Source organism: Chlamydotis macqueenii, chromosome 3 (assembly GCF_036417535.1).
Source record: "Chlamydotis macqueenii isolate bChlMac1 chromosome 3, bChlMac1.mat, whole genome shotgun sequence".
NCBI lineage: Eukaryota > Metazoa > Chordata > Aves > Otidiformes > Otididae > Chlamydotis > Chlamydotis macqueenii.
Genome location: NC_141558.1, coordinates 87,927,538 through 87,945,517, shown reverse-complemented (window position 1 = coordinate 87,945,517; position 17,980 = coordinate 87,927,538). Strand labels below are relative to the sequence as shown.

The 17,980-nt window shown below is 43.2% G+C and overlaps 1 protein-coding gene and 1 long non-coding RNA gene across 3 annotated transcripts in view; one reads left to right on the top strand and one right to left on the bottom strand.

Annotated features, from left to right (window-relative positions):
- ZNF318 (zinc finger protein 318) overlaps positions 1-16,128 on the bottom strand; it is a 26,786-nt gene extending 10,658 nt beyond the window's left edge. For both annotated transcript variants that reach the window (XR_015258096.1, XM_086744206.1), the window contains exons 1-5: positions 15,751-16,128; positions 10,405-10,550; positions 4,923-5,556; positions 2,379-3,803; positions 128-227 (exon numbers count right to left, since the gene is read on the bottom strand). Coding sequence is in view for 1 of the 2 variants with exons in the window: in XM_086744206.1 (XP_086600332.1) it covers positions 128-227; positions 2,379-3,803; positions 4,923-5,556; positions 10,405-10,550; positions 15,751-16,128 (2,683 nt within the window). In the remaining variant the exon portion in view is untranslated. The remainder of the gene's footprint in view (positions 1-127; positions 228-2,378; positions 3,804-4,922; positions 5,557-10,404; positions 10,551-15,750) is intronic.
- LOC147601344 (uncharacterized) lies at positions 15,989-17,980 on the top strand. The gene is made up of 2 exons (XR_015258097.1): positions 15,989-16,122; positions 17,665-17,980. It is a non-coding gene; the product is annotated as an uncharacterized LOC147601344 (long non-coding RNA).

Below are 17,980 nucleotides of genomic sequence, written 5' to 3'. Positions count from 1 at the left end.
GAAAATACCAGTTTTAAACTACAGACTATTATTATTTTGTTCTTCACCTCTCCTAGTACGTACTAGAACGTCTCACCTCTCCTAGTACGTACTGGAAAAAAAAAAGGGGCGAGGGGATGCACTCTACCTTGCTGTTTACGAAGCCTGTCCAGTTCAGTCTTGAGATAGTAAAGCTTCTTTTGCCGTGCTTCTCGTTCATTCTTCAGTTTTTCTCTCTCCTCTATCACCTAAACAGATTGGAAGGGGACTGGATTTTCTTCTCTTCCCAACAAAAGTTGACAAGTCTTGCAGGAGTGACAGCAAGACCTCAGTTTGCCAGTCACAGAACACTGCTCGCTATCCTTAAAAAGTTCTTGAGTATTTTAACACAACAAATACACCTCTACCTCTGCATCTGCGGGTAACTGTATCATGTGCTCATGCTCAACCCTATATGCAGGTGATTTTTTTCTTTTGAGTAGTGTATTCCTCAAAACCACTTTATTTGTTGCACCATTTCCCAAGGCACTTAGGCTCAACTGACGATCTTCTACAGAGGTGAGCAAGATCAATGCTAAATGGCTCTTCAAAACTCATGGCAGTATCTCTACAGCTGGCATGTTCCATCAGTGACAAAAGACTTCACAGCCTTTCACCTTGCCTCCTGCTTCGACTCTGGCCAATTTTAGCTATTATTTAGGTTTCTGCTTCAATCTCATCATAACTATATCACCAAATTATTTTGCAGGCAGAACTGTCTGAAATTAAACACTTGGATTAAGTTTTTTTTTTGCTCAGTAAGGTAAACTCTGGAATAAGGAGCTCACAACTCTGCTTTTCACTGGTTTCCATTGATTCTCACAGAAGGAAACGAGGCAACAGGCTAAAATGAAACCTGATAAGTTCTTCCAATTTCTTCCAGGTTCAGTTTTCAAGACACAAATCTCAATTTTTTTTTTTACCTTCACAATGCTCTTGAAGCTTACTATTGACTTCTCCCTCGAGCAAACAACAAACTACTATGGCAATGTAAACATTGGCAGGATCTAGGGATTCTGGAGTAAGCCCTGGAAGGAGTTCTACCAGCACAGTTAGGCCATGTCTTAAATGCCACAATTTTTTTTTTGTGTTTGTGTTGTTTTTTTTTTAAATCACCATTCTGAGTTTTCTGCCAGTATAGGGAGTGCATCAGCTGCAGCATGCAAGATTTTATACTCCAAGCCATCCCAGCAAAAAAAACCAGTGGACTAAGCCCAAGGCAAAGATGTCTGTAGTGCAGACAAAGTGCTAGAAATTCTGCCATGCATAGGTGAGCTACCAGGGTATGTCACGGCAGGAGAAAATGACACACCTTCAGCCAACAGAACTTGTCCAGAAGTGCCAAGTTTCATTAACAACAAAATTTCAACCACGTCAGCTGAAGAAATTACTAGTCCTGCAAGCAGTGAAAGCTCATTTATCTGCTGATGTAACACTGTTTAAGTACTTGAGTCACTTCAAACAAAAAGCAGAGAGGTTATCTCAGACCAAAAATTTAAAGTGACTTCTTTTGAGCCTCTCTTGGATTTAGTGGTCCATCTTTCCATGGCCTGATTCGTTCTAACGAGTTTTTTTGCCTACTATAACTGAGTAGGCAAAAATAACTTTCAGGAATCTTCCAGTCCTTTGACAGTTACAGAACTACAGTTTCCTATTCTAAAATATGCTCTTCCCCACTACTCTCTAATTATCATGCAAACCAAGGTAACTAGAAACACCCATAACCTAAACTGGTGTCAGATGCACCAAGTAAAGAACAGTTTCCCTTAAATTCTTCCGATTTTGTGATTCTTAAAAGAGATAATGAATACAAATGGGGGAAACATGTAAGCAACTGTGAATGATGACATCCTTCAGTATGTATTTAAGAATGTCTACTACAGGTACAACCATGGTATTGCTGTACCATGTACCATATTCAGATGGAGCCTCCTGTGTTTCAGTTTGTGCTCACTGTCTCTTGTTCTGCCATTGGACACCACTGAGAAAAGCCCAGCTCCACCTTCAGGTATTTCAGTATCTAAAGCTCAGCAGAAGAAAGCCAAGCGGTTGCCACCATGTCTTTCTTCTGTAAGACTGTTGACTGGCCCCAAGAACTTTGACTTTGTGCTTGATTTCATCTGTTCAGCCATAACCTATGGGTGTATAACTCTGAAGGATTTTTAACACATTTTTTAAAATTGTCACAGCGTAATACAGACAAATACCTAGAAATCTTTAACAAAAGCAAATTTAGTCCAACTGCTTTTAAACTGGAGCCATTCAGGGAAAAAAAAAAGTGCACTTGGAGTGGAAAACCTTCTACCCCAGCAATCAAGCAGTCCAACATATTTTGATGTATTAGAATAAAAAAAACATACCTTCTGCTTTTGAGCTGCCCTATTTTTTTCATCCGACATCTTTTCTGTGGTATTTTTGAGAGGGTGTGAAGACAGACGAAGGGGCACTTTGGAATGAGCAGGCGTGGTAGGCACATGAACGAGCACAGAACCATCTCTTTTTACATCAGGGACATCCTTTCCCATAGAGACAGTCTCAATCACGCGGAGGTTGGGACGTGTGGGGTTTGCTGACATGGCCATAGTAAGAAGACCATGAGCTTCTGGCAGTGTAGGATTAGGCTGCTGGGCCGGAGGGTACATGGTCCAGCCAGGGGCTGCATATGCCATATAGTGTCCATATGCATCATATCCTGGAGGAGCCATTGTGGGAGGTGGATAGTTTTGGGGCATTGGAGTGGCAGTGAACTGGGAATAGTTGTGAATTTGGTATTGGGAAACTGAAGTAGGTGTAGGTGGCAAACTAGCAGGAGCTGGGGGAACCGAGGTAATGAGAGAGACAGAAGGAAGAGGCTGTTCTGGTGCACAGGGAGGTATATCCTGTCCCACTGGCTTGTTCTTAGTATATTCTGATTTCTGAAGAGAAGATGCATCTTTAGACTGCTGGAAAGAGACTGGAGGTGATGCTGAGTGCTGCTGGCCTGATTCGGGAGAACGAGTGTCACTCCGGCTGCGACGCAAGTCCCAAGGGTCCAGTCTGCGAGAATCTGAAGAGCGACGATCAGGAGAACGAGACGCCAACTTTTTGCCATGAAGGCGTTCCTGTGTACGAACAGCCAGTTTTCCAATTTCAGCAACACCGATGTCAAGTCCAATGGTTTTGAGTAAGTCATGGATCTTTGCATACTCAGCATTAGGCTCCTCTAAAGGATCCAGCTTGACAGCTGGAGCAGGAGTAGGAGGTGGGGTCACTTTCTGGCTTGTGATCTCATTGCCACAACTCACGGGGGGCTTCTGAATGGGGAGAGATTCAGTTTTGGTGTCTTCATCCTCATCACCATAAAGAAATTTCTCTTCATCCTCAATGTCAGGAAAACTACGCCTCCTCTTCTCCTGAGCACTAACAGAATCAGCCATCATGCCCAGAATTCGGGAGAAACCACTGCCATCCTGACTGGCCCTCTCATGAGGCAGCAGGAAGTCAGTATGGCGATCAGCAGGCTCTGACTTGGGTTCTACCTTTTCCTTGTGACTTAAGAAGCTTCCAAACTTCTCTTCAAACGTGAAAGCGTCTTTGGGAGCCCCAGAAAGCGGGCTCCACTCATATAAACCGTCACGCAACTCCTTGTTTGCAGACTCCACAACAGAGTCTTTGTTAAACCGTTTGAGAAAGTTCTCCACTTCAGAGGCAAAAGGAGCCATGTCGTTGCTCTGGGGCAAAGATGAATGACTAGAAAGAAGAGGAAGATCCTTGCTGGGAGCTGGACTGCTTGAGAAGCCCTCAGGCTGAAAGAAATAGAAGTTACTATTTAGTACAGTACCTTCTGAGGGGACTATGCACCTCACAGAACAAACAAAGGAACATGTAGATTTCTCCTCAACTTCACAGCTGAAGAGTTCAAAAACACAACACACAATTCAAAGAGAAGACAAAATATTACATAACAAGTTGCCTAATGATTCTGGAATGTAATGTCCAGCAATGAATGCTTATCCCAAGGAATACACAAAATCACAATTATATTTCATTAATTTTTTGCAAGCATAAAAACTTTGAAATTGAATTCCCATAATATAAATTTGGCTATGCTTTGAGTTTAATCACAGACAAATAGGATTTCAACACCTTAAAACAGATAAAAACAACTGCACTGGGGTTATTCCCAGTCAATTCTTCAGATACGCATAATTAATGCCACGTTAAATAGGACTTCCAATAATAGGTATAGAATAGGATCCTCAGTATTGGAGCACCTCCTGAGATAAACATGTCACTGTCAAACCCAAACCGATCAGTACAACAGGCAGATCAAAAGTGACATGCTAAAACATCAGAAAAGTCAATTTAACACAGCGGTCGCAACCGCTTATCTTTCCATTGCTCTGATTTTGAAACCCAACTGGTACAGCCTGGGTACAAATTAAGTAGGACTGATCCCAGCTTACAATCCAATGGGAAAAAAATAAGGAAACTTGAAGATGTTTTCAGCCAGAGGTACTGAGGATACATTAGGTAGTTCTCTAAGTTTATGAAGAAACAAGAAAGAGGCACTGTGACAGACAGAGAGCTTCGATCAATGTCCTGACAGCCTGTAGTACAAAAAAGACTCAGGTTTTCTATAAAAGCTAGCACAGATCTCAGCATCCTCGGCTGAATTTCAACAAGGACACTTTACTCTGCCTCAGATTTTATATATGTTTGACTCTTGATTAAATGCCTTCACCGTTTAAAGTTTCTAATGCAATCCTAACTTGTATAGGCCTCCAAGAAGATACCTGTTCTCTCAAAGACAGAAAAACATAAAGACTTGGCTTTTCTATTCTGGAAATCAAACTAACATTCTGTATCATGAAGTGACTGTTTTGGAAGGCAGGAACATATAGACAGACAGACAGAGATCAAACCTGAATAGGAGACTCTACTTCCATCTCCACTCGTTTCTTCAAAATAGATTTTTTGGGCATGGATGGAACTTCCTCAGGCCTATACATATACCGAGGCTCAGAAGTCTGTGGTGTGTTAGTCAAGCCAGGGATCACATAACCACTGCCTGAAACATCATTATTCAAGTTTCTACTGCGCTCCTCTTCTTCTCTTTTCCGCCTTGCACGGTCAAGCTCTCTGAACTCTTCATTCAGGTATGATGGACTTGGGCTTCTGCTGCGGCTGCGGCTTCGTCTGCGATAGTTTCGTGTTCCTGATGAGAAACTCTGATGCTCTCCACTCACACCATGTATCTTGTCATCCTTTTCATACCGTGGACGCTTTATTTCTCGTCCCCTCTCTTCTGGCCTCGATGGGTAGGAGGATTTCCTGAGTTTGTCACCATCTCTGTCAGATCCACGAGGCAGCTCTTCTCGACGACCATAATGCTGACTATAATCTGAACGATGGAGAAAAACATCTTGGTTGCGGTAGTCTTCATCATGTCTCATGACAAAGGAACTCGAAGGTTGATCTTCATGTGATGTGTATCTCTCAAGGCCTCGAGGACATGAGAGGCCTCTAGTGAATATTGGACCATCAGCCACATCATCCCTGTGTAAGAGACGCACAGAATAAACATAAGTGCTCAAGTCAGAGTAAACTAAATCTTACTCCTACTCAAGAGTAAGAAATTCCCAAATCAGTTTCAGAATAACATCTCCATCCCTAAACAGAAGCAACATTTTATGTTCTTAAAGGGCAGGGGAGAGGGGGAGACTTATTTTTAACGGTACATGCCTCCTGGGAGGTCACCTACAAATACAGTGACATGAACAATTCAACTCATACTGCAGAGGGAGAGCATTGAAAAATTGATAGGATGGACTTACTTCTGTGAAGGAGAAAGACTACACGTTTTAAAAAAAACATCACTGTCAAATTTCAGACCACAATCCCTTTCCTCATCTCTGCCAGCAAGATGCCAAGGTCACATTTCATATGAATTATTCAAGGTATAATTCAGTTTCACACCAGCAAATGCAACCAGATCCTCTTTTTATCTTCTGCTGTGGACAATGACCACAAATTCTAGCAACATTTTCTGTTGCAACAGATCTGTAGACAGGACTATCACTAATCACATGAACTACTATACCCGAAAAGAAGCAGAATTTTTTGTAAGATATCTAGGAACAAGGGACAGTAAATGTAATAGTATCAATGCTTTGTGCTAGCCTCTGCATTATTACACACAGTGGATGTGCAATTGGCACAACACCAGAATAACCACAGCATCTCTTGGAGTATCTTCTTTTGGACCAATTCCTACACACTCATCCAATTAGGAGTATCGTTTTAACTAAGGCCTTTGGCCCCACCTCTAAAAACTTTTCTGGGACTGTTCTTTAGATGAAGCAGAAACAAACCAAACCAGTTGCTCTTTTTACTCGCAGGTATTTAAAAAATAGAGCAAGATTGTCCAAGAATGGGAGGCAAACGTGCTCCTTAAGTGAAATCAATGGGACAGAAACCCTAGATAAACATCTTGCCCAAGTGATCAAGACATCAACTTGAGATAAAATATGTGTGATTGCTGGAATCCTCAAAAATCACCTCCTCCTACTGAGAAAAGTCCCTCCACAGATCTGAGAAGGGAAAAATCAAGTAATGCCAGATGACATCTTAAAAAAAAATCTGCAGATAAATTATAGCCCTAGTTTTTAAAATCACCAGACTAAAGAATAACAGACATAATAAGACAAGGTCTTTTTCTTTAGTATTTTCATAGTTTACATATGCATATTTAAGAACAAAACCAACACGAAACTTGACTTTATCTCCAACCTGCATCATTGCAAAGCATTTCATATGTTATAGATGCTTTATCAGTCCAACACATCTTATAAGGCAAACATGACACAAACCACTACCATAGCACTACATGGTAGCTTTCCAGTTCCCAGCAAACTACACACATCCACTCCCTCTAAAAGCACCAAAATATCTAAAAAGTAGCTAGAATTAAATTTCATACATAAACGTTGCTGTTCATAGCCTACATAAAGGTATGTCTATCCCCAGTGTTACCTTTTCTGAGAGCCTGCTAAACCTATACAAATTGCATGATCGCACCTGTTGGAGTAACAGATGTACTTCACCACACACCTTCAGATGATTTTTGTGCAAATAATTCACATGCATGCTTAATTCAAATGCTCTGACTGCAGTGACAAAGCAGAAGGAAAATTTAATCATACTTCGGAAAGAAAGGAACAGCAAACCTACTATACTTACAAAAAGATGTTCCAAATACACTCTGAACAGCTAAGATGCAGATTTAAAACTCAAAGATTAAATACAGGTGTGAGGAAAATAATTATCTGCCTTACAGAAACTTTGATTCTTTGAAATATGTTTTCTGTAAATATAGTCCAACAGATACATGTCCCTCTTAACTGGTTTGGATGCTTTTAGTCAGCAAAGTCCACTACAAGCTATTGCATCCCTGAGAGAGGATACAAGCTGGTACCACTGTGACCATCCCAAGTCCTTCACCAACACAGAATCCATGAATTACTAATTTGCAGTTTCAGAGGAGAACAGACCCTAGACTACATAGACATGATGCCTTAGAGAGCTACAACTAGTGTAAGGTAAGTTTACTTTTTGGCATATTTATTCACATACATGGAAACAGAAATAAATAATGGTATTCTGCTGTCAGCAACCGACAGGACTCCACCTTAACAAACAGTCTTTGAATAAGAGTCAGATGAGCTGCTCATACTCAAGCCAACTGTCACTCTTGATATTATGCCAAAAAAATGTTATTTCAGAGCACAGCCTAGCACAGACCAAGTCTCTGCAGTGATATGGTCTAGTATTTTGGATTAACCTCAGATAAAAGAATTAGTGGGATGCTCTATATAGCTTATGCCAGCTCAGATAGTAGCAGAATGTCTTAAAAATGCTGATAGAGGGAGAGATGGAAGACGGAGAGAGGGATAATATTCTTCACTTTGATAGAGTGAGATTCTGTAAGACAAAAAAAATACTAATCTGTTGAAGTAGAAGACTGAAGCTGCTTAGGTGACCTTGAAGTCACAGGCCAGCAGCTTCAGTATGCTTTCTTAGACATGTGAAGGAGGCCAGCTGCCCTAGAAACTCGGGGCAAGTTCCTACAGATGTTTTAGGATGAGACCTGCACATGGACACACACCCTGAGAAATGCTCCTGGGGCATGCTGAAAATCCACTGCTGCAGGAGGATACAAAAGCATCCTCGATTTCCATCCTTTAGTATTTTATTTCCTTTATAGGCTAATGTATCTCTCTACGATCCCAAGGCCCTGCGAATTACAGAGCATAATTTGTCAAAGTGACTGCTTGAAATCTCTGAGCAGTTAGCAAAAATAGCTGAAAATAACTAAATTCAGAATTATTTGCTCCAATTACTTCAATATTTGAAGTGACATCTTTAGAAAACACTCTATTTTTTACCTTTTTTTTAAATGAAAATGAGAACATACCACATACTAAATAAGAATGTGATATGCCCAGTATTAAACCCAATGATGACTGATAATAAGGGCTAATTTAAAGCCTAGTGATAGACATAGAATCAGTGTTCCAGTACCAGGGCAACCTCTCAGAGAGGGAAAAAAAAATACATGACAAAGAAATACATGATAAATAATGTCCTTAACTGAATACAAAGCATATTCTAAAAACAACCAAAATAACTAAACATTGAAGAAGTTTGAAGTCTGAAGCAGTACCTAGAAGCTTTAGGAAAAGCTAAGGAATGACTAGGTTGTCACACCCTTTAAGGTTCTGGACAGCAGGCAACACTCAGCCAGCACAAACAGATTGGACAAAAAAAAAAAAAAAAAAAAGTGTAACCATGTAACCACATGGAGTTCTTGCATACCTACACTATAAATATATGGGAAGCCACTTAAAAACTGAGGTCTACATGGTCTCACTTTCTCTTATTCTCATTCTGATTCATCTGTCACTTTTATACCTTCTCAGGAGTCTATTCTGAACACTGTTTTACATCTATGGGTCCTGTAACAGAGACAAAGTGAAAGTTCTTCGTCATGTTCACTCATGTTAAAATAAACTCCACTGTACCTGATGTTACTTCTAACCATGCATCATAACCACAAACCAGGTTAAATATAAAACCTCACTGGAGAAAAGGAAGCAATGGCACAAGCACACGTACTCCCCCTGCATGTTCTTAATTTGCCAGAGCAGTGCCAGTTCTCCTACATACCATTTCCTGCTCCTTCCAACCACTGTATTCTCCCTGGGCATATGCACTCATTTCATTCGGAAGACTGCAGACCGCACAGGGGATTTACAAATTGAACACTGATCCCAGGAGAACTGAAGTAAAGGAGTAAAAGTGACAGTACTGAAAACTAAACTGTCATTTGGTTTTCCGCACCTGCTGAAACTTAATCTTACACTTGAGAAAGACAGGAAATTCACTCACTCTGCTCACTTCTCTCTTATTATTTTTTTTTTTTTAAACAGCTAGGGATAGTTGCATCAAAAATGGAAGTTAATCACTTTTTTTTTTTGTGCTGGATGCTTATCCCTGACCTGAAATTGCAATTGTCTGCTCTACAGCACAAACTATGCCATCTTTAACTTCACAATTCAAGACAAAGAAAACTATTTTATTTGCACAACGTCTTCTAATTTTGCTTATTTTGCCAGATTATACCTACTGAAGGAAAAGATCTCCAAACAGCATCTACAAACATTTATATTTCACTGTTCATAGCAGTATTTTTAACTTAAAATATATCTCTTCATTAACTATGTTTCTCTCCAATTCCAATCAAGGGACCCTAAGAATTCTAGCACTTATTTTATCATGTATTAAATAGTCTGACTATGTTCACTTCTCCTCTGCAGGGTTTTTACAGTCAAAATAATACATTTTCTCCAAGCTACAGTAGAGCTTTCTTCTGGACTATTCTCAAAAATCAGGGAAGTAGATTATTCCTCCCAATAAATGAGGAAGTTGAAGTTTTACACTATCCATAAACAACCTTCCTTTCAATCAGGACTAGGTAGGTTCATAAGAAACAGAAGAAGGTGGCCGAGGCTGTGAAACATCAAATGAAGTAGTTCTCTCTTGCAGTACACTCTGAGCATTTTTAGTTTACATGGGTTTTAGAAGCAGTTCACAAAAATTAGAGAAGAAACATCTCTTTAGAGTTACTATGAACACAGGCAGTGACTTTTATTCAGGAACCCCCTGCACCACAACTTGCTGGAGGCTGAGGGAGTACTCCAGGGAAGCATCACTATGTGCTTACCCTCTTATTTTCATTCCCTACGCATTCATTGAGCTAATTAGATGTTTGGTCTCAGCCAATACAGCCATTCCCACGTTCTTACTGCTTCACACACTTGAATCCCCATCTGTGGAGGACCATACCTGTCGCTCAGGTTATCAATTGGTGAGCCCAGTCTATCAGGCAGCCTCCTTCGCTCTGGTGTGCCAGTGCAATACCGGTCATTACCAACAGTAATCCGCAAACTCTGTTCCAGTGAAGACTCAGAGCGGAGACTCGGTGAACGTCTCTGTAAATTGAAGAAAGAGTGCAAGCCCATCAATCAGGGAATTTTAATCTCAGCTACAGAAAGGCAAGTGACTCTGTTCTGCTTAACACACGAGACTTAGGGTGGATGGATCAATTAAAAAATCAAACTAGAAGAACAATTGTTCCAAATATTTCAATTGTCTTTAGTTACTAAAGAAAAGGGAGGGTATTGAGTGCATTTAATTTCTAATCCCAGCTGCCAATAACGCGCTTTTTATTTAAATAAACTAGAAGGGAAATTTTCAACTCAAAACCACATTTCATAAAGCACCATTTTGGAAGGTGGAAAAACAGAGAGAAGTTCAAGAAGTCCCAGATTTGCTGCTGTCCTCCTTTCTTTGTAGAGAAGCAGCTAAACAAACAGTGCATAAAGAACCGTGCCAGGAATTTCTTAATAAAAGTGTCTGGATTTCTGGCCCTTTCCAGCTTTAGTAACAACATAAACCATAGTATAAACCAGTGTAAACAAAGATTTTCCTAGCAATGATGTTTTCATCAATTTTCCTCATCTCATGCTGCTTTCAGCAGGTAAGCGCAACACAATACTAAAAACACCAGTGACTTTAGAAACACACTCTACAACAGAATTCCCATTATAATTATTTATTACTGGTAGAGCTAAACCAGAGCTAAGTAAAGGTCCCTTTGAAAAAAACTACAGCAGAGAAGTTCTGAACTAACTGCCTTTGCACAGACCTTCCTGTGGACGCATAGTCAATACAGTAAATGTCATTACTGGTAAGTTATACTTAACTAGTTATGCCTCACATCATTCTAGAATGTGGCACTAGAACACAGGAATGATCCAAGTAAGGGGAATTCCATGAGAAAGACGAGACTGCCTGAAGACAGAGATACTTGATTTACATTTTTAAACCAACGTGGTTTAGATTCTGCTTAACAGGAAGCAATGAACCAGCTTCAGTTCTGCCAAACTAGTCATACATTGCATATTGCTTTCACTGTTGAAATCTGCAGTAGCAAGCAGCAGGTGCACTACACTGTCTGCATCCACCCTGAGAAGACAGAGCAGATTCAGCTCAATCTTCCAAGAGACCAAAAGAAGAAGAGTACATAATCTTCAATAAGAAAGCAAAAGAACCACCTCACAAATGTGCTTTAAGAAAATTTACTTGCAGTACAAATCTGCACTAGAATCCACTGTGCACATAACCTTGTCCTAAGGTAGCATATTAGTGATTTCTGGTTTGTTCCATTAATCTGAATTCCAGCATTTATCAGAACACATTTTAATTACTTTCTAAGAGCAACTGTGTTGTATAGCGTAATATGATCCTGCAACAGCCTGACTGAGATGTAACATACACAAGGTGCACGCGTCTCATAGAAACACATCATGAAGGCTCACGTGTGCCTAGTATAACACAGAATTTTGAGGGCTGCCTCAAGAAATTATTATCTTGAAGGGCATCTTCTTGCTATCAAGACTGTTGGCAAGCTGGGCACATACATGACAACCATCTCCAGGAACTGGAGACAGAGAAGTGATGACTACATCTCAACAAACTTCTGGGAAAAGGAAAGAAACAGTTTACATTTAGAAAGTTTGGGATGTAACGATTGCCTATGACTGCCATACAGATTACCCAAAGACAGCAGTTACAGTGGCACATATTTTAACTTCTTTTTTTTTTTTTTCCTCCAGTTTGAGAAACTTGAGTTTTATCAGCTTTTTGATTTGGAGCACTGAACACCACTACTAGTCATTCCTGCCGATGCACTGCACTGCATTTTCCTCCTTTCCTGTTCTGGCGCCTAAACTGCAGTTACCATTGCCATATTATTGCACAGGTTTCATACCAGCTCTCCGTTTCTTCTTTTCCTGTTGACCCAACATGCTCCAGTCCTCTAATTTCAGCCAACTTTCTTACAAGAAAGCAAAGAAGCTGAGAGAAACTATAAAAAGAACAAGCACGCAGGTCAGCAGGGACAAATAAAAGCAGCATGTGTCAGCCTTGCAAGAACAAATAAAGTCTGCCAAAATCTGTCACCGTATAGTCCTGACCTTCCTCTCCTCCACTACATTTTTCATTACTCACCCCAAACCTTTGCTGTCACTCCATGCTCTTCCATTCCCACAAAGTTTTCTCCAGCTAAGAAACTAACACCACTTGCACTTACAATGCCTGATACACAAGCTCCACTGGCAGTCAGCATCCCAGCTATGCATGGGAAAATGGTCAACGATGCTGATAACCTGGGAATGCATGCACGCATGCACTCCATCTCAAAAAACAAAACAACAAAAAAAGAAACCACCAAAACAAAACAAGCCAACCAAATCCAAACTCCCAGAAGCAAGAAAAGGGAATAAGAAATCTCCAAGGCTGCTCCTTCCACACTCCAATTCATATGAAGGGTAGGGACTAACTTAGAGCTTGTACTCAAAACTTTTCTGCATTTCAACCCCATGCCCTTACCCCATCAGTCTCTTCATTCCACATCCTACATCTTCCACCCTTATGCATATACTCCCCCCCTCCAAGTCCTCCTTCCTTGTTGCAGCTTAAATTCCTCTTCCTCAGTCTTCTGTCTGAATTTATATCCTTTCAGTAACAGCTCCAAAATAACACTTACTAAAACATTTGTGTAACTCTCCACATTTCCACATTTTGTATCCCCAAACTTCTGGAGAGGTGGTCTTAAGTTATATAAATCTGAAAACTTTATTAAAACTTTACCCGATCATGCTGCCCCAACATATCTGCTGTCTATTTTGTTTTGATCACACTTCATTCCACTGTCTGGAAAACATCAGCATAATCCCACCTTTGATCTTTATCTAACTAATGCTAATTTTGTAAACAGTACTTCTAAAAAAGTAAAATGAACCTGTATATGTATTTTATGCTTTATAACACCAGTTTTAAAGAAGAAGTAGTGCTGGTCAAACACCCCTTGGTGGACAAAAGCCTCCATGGACAAAAATGTGCACAATATACACTCTTAAGAATTACTTACACTAGGCTTTAGCATATGCAAAAGACTGCGCAATACAGGTTGAAGAGCTGTATTTAGTTGTCTCAAGATCCCTCTTACTGTGAGAGCTGCTTCCTAGACAAAGGTTTTCCTTAAATGCAGTGATATTCTTGTAAATAAACAAAAAATGTATCTGGCTCAGCAGTTCAGCACTAGCTAACTTGCTAAAGCCTAATTTCTAGGATTAGTAATTTTTCAGTCCTTCTTCTCTGAAATTAGAATAGGCAAGAAAAGCATCAAGAATCTGCAGCAATTTGTTGAGATGACTACTGTAACTTGAGACAGAAGTCTGCAAAACAACCTTGGAAGAAAAGCGTTTGTCAAGAATAATATTTGTATAAACCGGGGGTTTTGGTGGCTTTTTTTCTCCCCCTAAAGTGGGAGTGGGAGACTTCCAGTTAAAAATTCCTAGTTCAAATTTCTCCAAGTCTGAACCACCAACACATTCAGCACTGAAAGTTTTGTTACAGCCGGCACAGGTTCACAGCCTATCATGGATACAGTGAAAAATGGCAGACTGAGCGATGGTGAAGTTAGTTTAAGAAAGTTCTGCTCCTTTATCCCAGTTTGTCATTCCGTCAGTTGTGACCATGCAGGTGTCCATCGAACTACAATACAAACTGACACGAATCAGATTTAAAATTACTTCCTTTTAAAAAATCACTTATTTTCAACCTGGGTCTTACTAGCAATGCAATTTGCAGGGCTGCCCCACAGACACCTTATAGGACTGAGGTAATCAAATGGCCAGAGGCAAGCTTCTCAGTCTGGCTTGGCTTACCTGTCAAATACAACACTATCTTCCCATACAGGACAGCTCACCTTTAAATAACAAATAGCACCAATAGCTGAATTTTAACTCCACTACAATCACCTATGATCTCTCCTACGGCTACAGCTCCAAAAAAATCCAGTAAGAACCTGTACCACCATCAGAATGGGCAATTCCCATTCTCTCTTGGGGTCCCATCGTGCAATGAATCATAGCAGACAATGAATGTTTGTTGGATTGACTTTCAGCCACACCATTTCCTCAGATCAGCTCATCCTGCAACTTCACAAATACAAGGGTAAGCACAAAGGAGAGGGCAGATATATGGCAGAGCAAGAGGAAAAAGTGAGTCTACCATTCTTTTTAATTGTACACGGGCTGGATTGAGTGACCATGGAACCATCACCTAAAATATCCCAGTATAAAAATCTCTTCTTTCAGCACAATACAAACGCAGAGTGTACCTATTATATACCACAGCTAACAGTTACCAGACAAGACAATCATTGCACTAAAGAGTAAGAAGAGGAAACCTAAGTGAGCTCAAAAAAAAAGTACAGCTATACACTTCGGTTTAGTAAGAAAGCGTCTGCATCAAGGTGGTATCACTTCAGACGCCAAATCAGAGTTTCACATGCCCAAATCAGATTTTGCCAAGACTGAACGAGAAGCCTGGAACACCTTGTGCACAGTTCCAACTACAAAGCAGTGCCTATCAAAGAATACCTGTCAACGATATAAATCTGTAACAGAGTCTCCTTTGTATGCCCATGACAGCAGGAAGAACTCAGATGAAGTACTCATTCAACATCCTTTTAAAAAAGTTATCTTCCCATAAATTAAACGACATTTATACAATAACACAAACCGGTGTTAAATGGAGGAAAGCAACTACTAACATCTTTTGCCTTCGCAAAAGACAGCATCATCTTGAAGCCTTATCTAAAATGGCTCTAGCCGATAAGAGAGAAATAAAAATGTAAAGGAAATTAAAGGAAAACCATTACTTAAAATGAAAATCAATTATTTGTTTGTTTGTTTGTTTTTCATTTGGCTCTCTAAGGAATAGGGGGGAAACCGCCCTTCTCCCTCCGCGCAGGGAGAGCCCGCGGCCGGTGCAATTCAGCGAGGATCCCGCCGCGCCAAGTCCGGTGCCACCGGCCCGCTGCCCCCCGCTCCCGCCGGCCCCGACCCGGGCTGACCCCTGGGCACAGCTGGGGGGCCGGGGTACCGCTGAGGGGAGGCCAGTGCCGGGAGAAGCACCCCTCGCCAAGCCGCGGGGGCCGGTAGCCGCCGTGGCCGGGAGCCGCGGAGGTGGTGAGGACCCGCCGCGTCCTGACAGCCCCCGAGGGAGGGGGCAAGCCCTGCACCGAGCCCCCAGGCAGCTTCGCTGCACGGCGGTAGTTACCCGGCTGCTGCTGCCGTCCCCGTGCTCGCTCCCCCGGCGGCCCCGGGTCCCTCCGGGGCCCGGTCCTCCCGGCGGCGATGGCAACCTCCTGCTGCGGTGCGGCGACGGGGATCGGCGGGAAGCGCCGCGGTGGCCCGACGGGGAGCGGTGGCGGCGCGGCGGGGGACGGGGCGAAGCGGAGCGCGGCGGCGAAGCGGAGGCGGCGGCGGTGGAAGCGGTGGCGGGCGGCGGCGGCGGTGCGGGAGGCCGGCCGCGGCCTGGCCCCGGCCCCGATGTGCTGGAGCGGGAGGCGCGGGACCCCGACGAGCTGCCCTCTTTCAGCCGGTGGGAGGAAGACGAGGACGAGGGACCGGAGCGGCCGCTGCTGGAGCGGTACATGATGGCGCCGGCAGCCCGGGGGTCCCGGCGGCCTGCGCGGGCGCCCCAGCTCCTCTGACCCGGCCCCCCCCCGCCGACTCCCTCCCCGGCTGCGCCCCCCCCCCCGCCCCCCGCGCCTGCGCGCCGCCGGCCGCCCTGAGCGCGCTCCCGAGCCAGGCACCCCGGGGCCCGGCGGGGGGGGCGGGGTGAGCCTGGGCCGGGGAGGGGGCGGGGGGCGGGAGGCGTTGCTTGGGGACGCCCGCACAAAATGGCGGCCGCCGAGCCTCAGTCACGTGTGGCGGGGCGGGTGCAGGCCGGCGGGAGGTTGGTGCTGCCGCTGTGCTCGGCCGTGCGGGGAACCGCTTCCTCCCTCCCCGCGCCTGGTCGCCGGCGGCCGTGAGGGGGACGCGCTCGGCCGCGCACAGGCGGGTGCTCCACCCTGTTTGCCTCTCGTCTGGGGCCTCCCGCTGCGCCCTCCGCCGCGGCCCCCGCCTCAGCGCTCCCAGCTGGGAGAGCGGGCCGGGGGCGAAGGCGGTGGGGAGGGAGAGAGGGAGCTTGGCCGGGGAGGCCATGGGTAGCATCCCCCTCACGGAGGCCGAGGGGCGGGCTGTGAGGCGGCGGCCTCGGGCGGGCCTTGCCGCAGCATGGTGTGCCTGTGGTGACAGCAGCCTCTAGGTTGAAGCCAAAAAGGCTTTGGGGTTTTTTTTTGTCCCCACACTGTGCTGTGGAACTTGTCGGTATGAGTGGTGTTTTTAAGTACCGGTGTGCTCAAGAGTAGTCCTTGGCTGCTCGATGAGGTGATGCTGAGCTTCCAGCTCAAAATTTCTGAACAAATTTCTTTGCTGTGGCTGCCAGGTAGGGAGGAACCACTTCCCACCTCCTTCCTCTCCTCACCTGAGCACCTGCTACCGACCATGCTTAGTGCAGGCAAGTGAGTATGACAGTTTCGATTCTCGTAAGTGAAGCATGAAATGTTTCTCTTGTTTTGTGCTTGAGCTGTCTCTGGTGAGGAGGAGGATGACAAGTGTTTTCAATTAACTGAAATGGGCTAGCAGTGGAAAGAAATGAATGCAGAGAAGTGAAGATTCTGATAAAATTATCTATTTCCCAAATTCCTGAGCCTTTATATCTTGTTTAGAAACTGGGAGAAGTTTCATGTGCTAGATTTGTGTTTTATTATTAGCTTGATGCCATGTGAGGGCTTGTATTTGAAGATCTAGACTTGGATGAAATTTTGTCTGTGTTTTTGGGGAATATATTTGCTAGAACATAACACACCATTTGAAGCATAGGACTTACGGCAGCAGTGGCAACGAAGAGCAGCAGGCTGACAGGTGGGCGTCCATTTGATACTATAATAAGGTATTTCTGCTGGGAGTGGTTGGGTACAAGTGTATATTAAAACTAACTGCCGCACCTTAACATTTTCTGAGTGAATGCACCACTACACAGGCTCAGGAAATATGCACAGTTATGCCAATCATCAAAATAAGCACAAGCTATATAAAGACCTTATTTTCCGTTACCATTGTTCACTCCTCCCCCTTCTCTCCTAAGGTTGATAATGTTCATCAGTGACCTTAATTCAATTATAAGTATCCTGGAAAAAGAATTTCTTCTTTGAAGATGCCCAGCAGACTGTGGATCTGCTTCTGGTGTGAGCAAAATGTAATGACAGTGGAGGCAATGGATACTTAACCTGTTCAGCAAACTACCCAGCGCCGCAGACTTGGTGACACTCGGAGAGGCACAGGGTTGTGCTTTACAGTAACTCCAAAACTGATGTGTACATAGGAATTTTCCCTCTAGTTCTGTAGTGTAGATCACATCCAAGTAGTTTATTGCTATAAGGAATAAACTATTATGCCAAATG